At 42.2% G+C, this 5,230-nt stretch overlaps 1 protein-coding gene across 1 annotated transcript; it reads left to right on the top strand.

Annotated features, from left to right (window-relative positions):
• Positions 1 to 554: 554 nt before the first annotated feature.
• Positions 555 to 5,029, top strand: LOC4328830 (shaggy-related protein kinase GSK4-like). Its single transcript, XM_015771211.3, has 12 exons — positions 555 to 818; positions 1,717 to 1,806; positions 1,896 to 1,955; positions 2,032 to 2,304; positions 2,399 to 2,473; positions 2,564 to 2,620; positions 3,035 to 3,175; positions 3,271 to 3,321; positions 3,421 to 3,516; positions 3,611 to 3,694; positions 4,326 to 4,427; positions 4,521 to 5,029. The coding sequence occupies exons 1-12, from the start codon at positions 699 to 701 to the stop codon at positions 4,575 to 4,577; spliced, it is 1,206 nt and encodes a 401-aa protein (XP_015626697.1). The 5' UTR covers positions 555 to 698; the 3' UTR covers positions 4,578 to 5,029.
• Positions 5,030 to 5,230: the final 201 nt, after the last annotated feature.

Raw genomic sequence — 5,230 nt, 5'->3', positions numbered from 1 at the left:
TTTAACAAGTACTCCCTCCGGAAAAAAAACTTCTAATATAATGAATCTGCACATACTAGACGGGTACATCCTTTCGTAGGTTACCTTTTTTTGGATTGAGGGATTACGTACTTAATTGTGCGATAACTCGTTTTTCGCACGGGAGGAAATGAGTTAGTACGAACAAAGTACGTTCGAACTAAACCTATGCCTAGAGTAACGGAAAGCTACAAATAATCTTCAGGGCATAATATCCAATTTCCAAATTCCTAAAGGGGTAAACCAGAAAAAAAGGAAAAGATGACGGAATTCTCAATCCCCGCATGGGAGATTCCAAGCGCCAGACTGACAGATTGACCTTGTCCCCCCCTCACAAACTTACACAAAACCCTTAAAACATTCAAAATTCACAAATAGCTCCCTATAGGGGCTGAAATGTAAGACCTCGCTTCGGACAAGCCGACCCCGCCTGCTATTTCCCGAAACTCCAAGCCCTTGTATGAAAAAACGCCGTCTTCCTGTAGTGGGTGGTGGAAGAAGGGAATAAAAAAACAAAGAGGAAAAAAAAGGAAGGTCTCATCTCATGGTCGCCTAGCCAAGCCAAGCCAAGCCAACCTCCTCGCCGAGGAGAGAGAAGAGAGGAGAGGAGACGAGAGGAGAGAGAAGCCGAGGAGGAGGAGAGAGAGAGAGAGGAGGCCGCTCCATTTGCCCCCCCCCCCATGGCCACGCTGCCGGGCGGGCCCCACCCCACCGGAGGCGGCGCCGCGGCGGACCCGATGCAGGTCGACCAGCCGCGCTCCGCCGCGGCCGCCGCAGCGGTCGCCCCCGCCGGTGAAAAGGTGAGCGGAGAAACTTGCGGTTGGTTTGCTCTGGGGGGGGGGGGGTTCCAGATCTGCGGTTTTGCTTGCTGCTGCCGTCTCTTCGTCTTCGTCTTCGTCTTCCGCGGCGCGTTAGGTGGTTTTGGTCTCCGCGGTTGGTTTGGTCCGCGTCGTAGATCTGTGGGTGTTCCGCTTCCCTGGTTTGCGCGCCGGCTCGTGCTCGGAGGTCGGAGGCGAGCTGAATTGGGCGGTGGGGGTTGACGCAGCATGGCGCGTTTGCTTGGCGGGGAGGGGAGGGGAGGGGAGGGGATGCGCTGCCCTCCTCCGGGGTTGTCCTTTGCGTGTGCGCCATGCAAGCGCTTCTCCATCCCATCACCAGCTGCGTCCAAACTTGGACGGCTTGATGATACTAGTTTCCTAGTACTTATTTATGGTTGTTTATGGTTTAATTTGTTCTAGTGAGGGGGCAATTAGTTGGTTAGCGCCTTGGTGGTGAGCATTCAGTTGAGTTGAGCCCTTGAATGAGCGCGCGATGCGATGTTTGGTGTTGGGGCGATTAGCAAGGTTTGTAAGTCATCTGATTAGTCTTGTTGGGACTCTTGCTAGCTTATTGTTATGAATTCGTAGGGTAAATGCCGGTATGCAGTTAGTCTTGCAGTAATCAGCCGTGCCAAGTCAGCACATTTGTGTCACCTGTTTGGTCCAAGCTCCTTGAAATGAAGCAATCCAGGAGATTGTCGATAGTATGTATCGCTTGGATTTATAGTTCTAGTGCTATGGGATGGAATCATTAGTGATGTGCTGCCGCTTTAGATAATTGAGGCAGTAGATGTCATGAACCTGTTTGTTTTAGTGGTTTTTCTTTCTTTGTTGATTGTTGATGTTCTGCCTTGCCTCACTGGTTGTTGCTACATGACAGCACGGTGCTTCTCTTATGGAAGGGAGTGATCCTGTCACCGGCCACATAATCTCCACAACGATTGGAGGGAAGAATGGAGAACCTAAAAGGGTAAATTATAACATAAATGGAAGCCACAATATGTTATTCAATCTTATGTGTAAGGTTATCTAACTTGGGTTGATTTTTGTGCTCTGTAGACGATTAGCTACATGGCAGAACGAGTTGTGGGAACTGGATCATTTGGAATCGTCTTTCAGGTAAACTTCTGCAGTGTAACATTGTCCTCCTTTAAAGTTTATTTGTCTCTTATTTGGTATTTCTTTTATCATTCAGGCAAAATGTTTGGAGACTGGTGAGACTGTCGCCATTAAGAAGGTTTTACAGGACAAGCGTTACAAGAACAGGGAGTTGCAGATTATGCGATCAATGGATCATTGCAATGTTGTTTCTTTGAAGCATTGCTTCTTCTCTACAACAAGCAGAGATGAACTTTTCCTTAACCTGGTCATGGAATTTGTTCCTGAGTCACTGTATCGTGTGTTGAAGCATTATAGCAACATGAACCAAAGGATGCCACTTATATATGTCAAATTGTATGTTTACCAGGTAAGATGTTATTGACAATACAGTTGCTTACTACTTTTTGTTAGTTTCCATAGTTGTATTCATGATATTGATATTGCTTGTCTGTTCTGTATAGATATTCCGTGGTTTGGCTTACATTCATACTGTACCTGGAGTTTGCCACAGGGATGTGAAGCCTCAGAATCTTTTGGTATGTTCATTTCACGCTTGATATTTTAATAACCTGTGGTTAACAGTATCTGAATATAAGCTGATTCTTACTTTATATTGGTTTTAATAGGTCGATCCTCTTACTCACCAAGTCAAAATATGTGATTTTGGGAGCGCAAAAATGTTGGTGAGTTAATGCACATTTTAGTGTTGATTACAGATATTTATATTGGAGTGGTTCTTTATGATTTGGAGAGGGTTTAGTTTAGCAGTTTAATTCGCATGATTTAAATACTGAAGTAGCTCATTTTATTTTATTTTATTTTATTTTATTTTTGTATAGCACAATTCTTTCTGGTTTTCAAGAGGGTATATTTAGCAGTTTGATTTACATAATTTAAATTACTGGATTAGATCTTTTGTTCGTTTTGTTGCAAGAATATCTTCTTGCTGTTTTCATGTGGACAAATTAGAAACTGGGGAAAAACAGTGCATTTCTGGATCAACCTCACATTGCTGTATTTCTTTTTTCTTTTATATTGCTGTAATGCAACTCTACTGTCCTCATTTTGATCTGCTTTTCCATTCAATCGCTGGGCAGGTTAAAGGTGAAGCAAACATATCGTATATATGTTCACGTTATTACCGTGCTCCAGAACTGATATTTGGGGCAACCGAATACACGACATCAATTGATATATGGTCAGCTGGGTGTGTTCTTGCTGAGTTGCTCCTTGGCCAGGTTATTTCCTGTTTGTGGCTTCTTTGACTGTTTTTTTTTATCAGGTTGACTATAGCAAACTTTGAACTAAACATCTTTTTTGTCCATTTTTCCAGCCTCTCTTTCCTGGTGAAAGTGCAGTGGATCAGCTTGTCGAGATTATAAAGGTAGTATGTTAGGCACTGCTCTACAGTACATGCGGTCTAAAGAAAATTTCTTAATGTTTTTCTATTTTCATAAACTGAATGAATTTTCTTTGTTGGTAGGTTCTTGGTACTCCAACACGTGAGGAAATCCGCTGCATGAATCCCAACTACACAGAATTCAGATTTCCTCAGATTAAAGCTCACCCATGGCACAAGGTATTAGAATTGTTTTGTTTACTTTAGCATTCCATTTTTTTAATTGATGTTATGATACTAGTGCATATTACAACCTGCAAATCCTATGCTGCAGATTTTCCACAAGCGGATGCCTCCAGAAGCAATTGACCTTGCATCACGTCTTCTCCAGTATGCACCAAATCTACGATGCACTGCCGTGAGTTTTCCATCTCATTTTGTTTGACTGATTCAAGTCAACTGTTGAAGCCATCTACCTATTAATGATTGCTCCAAATTATTATGGCATTAGTTGTTTCGTTCAACTTGATTGGTCATGTTCCGCCCATCACTTTCAGTTTTCGTCTGTTAACATCTTCTATCAATAATCAATATATTTTATTTGTTCACGCATCCTTTATTTTGTGGGTATAAAACTAGTGTCAATCATTGGATTTGGGTTGGATAACACCAGTATGTCATTGTTAATTCTCTCCTAAAGGTGTACAGCATTTAATCGGATATTCTTGCAAAAGGAAAGATTATGTTTAACCCTTTATTTTGGATGTGCGTGGATGTTTTCGAGGAGGAACAGAAAAAAAATAATCAATATATTCGTTTATCTTTCTAGTTTCTACCAGTTTATTGATTTCAGTTTTTTGAACAAGAGGTTTATGGATTTCTCATGTTCACTATGTTCTTGTGAATATGGAGTCCACAACAATCTATCTTACTTTTCATTCCTATAATGCTGCCATTCTCTGCCCTTGAATTTATATGATCAGTGTTTTCGAATTCATACCAGTGTAACTTCATGCAATATGCTGATTAATCACCATTACAATTTACAGCTCGAAGCATGTGCACATTCATTCTTTGATGAATTGCGAGAACCCCACGCAAGGTTGCCAAATGGACGTCCATTCCCCCCACTGTTCAACTTTAAGCAAGAAGTAAGTAATTTCTAGGCAGATATACCTTTCATGAACAAAAATACTAAGTTAAGATGAAAAGACCGACTTATGTGCCTGCTTGTTCATTTGCAGCTAGCGAATTTATCGCCAGAGCTCATCAACAGGTTGATACCAGAGCATGCTCGGTGACATTGTGGGTTCAATTTCTTGCCTGCTGCCGGACCATAGGACAGCTGGATGGTATTTTTACTTTGCGAAGCCGATGCTTGTTTGTGCCAAAGGGCAACTTGCATGTTCTCACATTTAAGGTGTAGAATCTGACCATTATTGGGAAGCTGAACATGAGCTGGCGCCAATGTGTTATATGAGGTGGGTGTGCTAGGCACAGCCAACCCATGTTAATTTAATGCTTCTCCTCCATTATTAGGAGGCCATGGTGGTCAGGATTAGCCAAGTACTGTGGGGATAGCTGGAGGGAATGGGGATGGTGTATTGTTAAGCTATTGAAAGGGATCAGATCCCAAGTACTGTACTACTTTCTCCCACGATTAATGTTGTAGTGCCCCTGTAAGTGTTTCTCATGCCCTATTGTCGATGTAATTGTGTAAATGTTCCTAATGGAAAAATCTCTTGTTATGATACCCCATGCCCAAACTTGTTTACCCCCCCCCCCCCTACTGGTTTCCTCTACCATATGGTTCAGAGAACTTTCCTCATCTGTTGGCTGCAAAGATGAATGTTGTGATTATCATTGTCACTGGAATACTAGGATAAAATTGTTGATAAATGAGTAATATATTTGAGGTCTGCATTTGTGAGTTGTGTAAGGATTTAAGGCAGGT

The sequence above is a fragment of the Oryza sativa genome, chromosome 2 (assembly GCF_034140825.1).
Source record: "Oryza sativa Japonica Group chromosome 2, ASM3414082v1".
Classification (NCBI taxonomy): Eukaryota; Viridiplantae; Streptophyta; class Magnoliopsida; order Poales; family Poaceae; genus Oryza; species Oryza sativa.
Note: the sequence above shows the minus strand (reverse complement) of the source record. Positions and strands in the feature narration are given on the sequence as shown.

What these genes read in the sequence shown, in the direction of transcription:
- LOC4328830 (XM_015771211.3), top strand. Translation starts at nt 699, where the DNA reads ATGGCCACGCTGCCGGGCGGGCCCCACCCCACCGGAGGCGGCGCCGCG. An exon ending in TCGCCCCCGCCGGTGAAAAG is followed by an intron (nt 819 to 1,716) that starts GTGAGCGGAGAA and finishes GCTACATGACAG; the next exon opens with CACGGTGCTTCTCTTATGGA. An exon ending in TGTTCAACTTTAAGCAAGAA is followed by an intron (nt 4,428 to 4,520) that starts GTAAGTAATTTC and finishes GTTCATTTGCAG; the next exon opens with CTAGCGAATTTATCGCCAGA.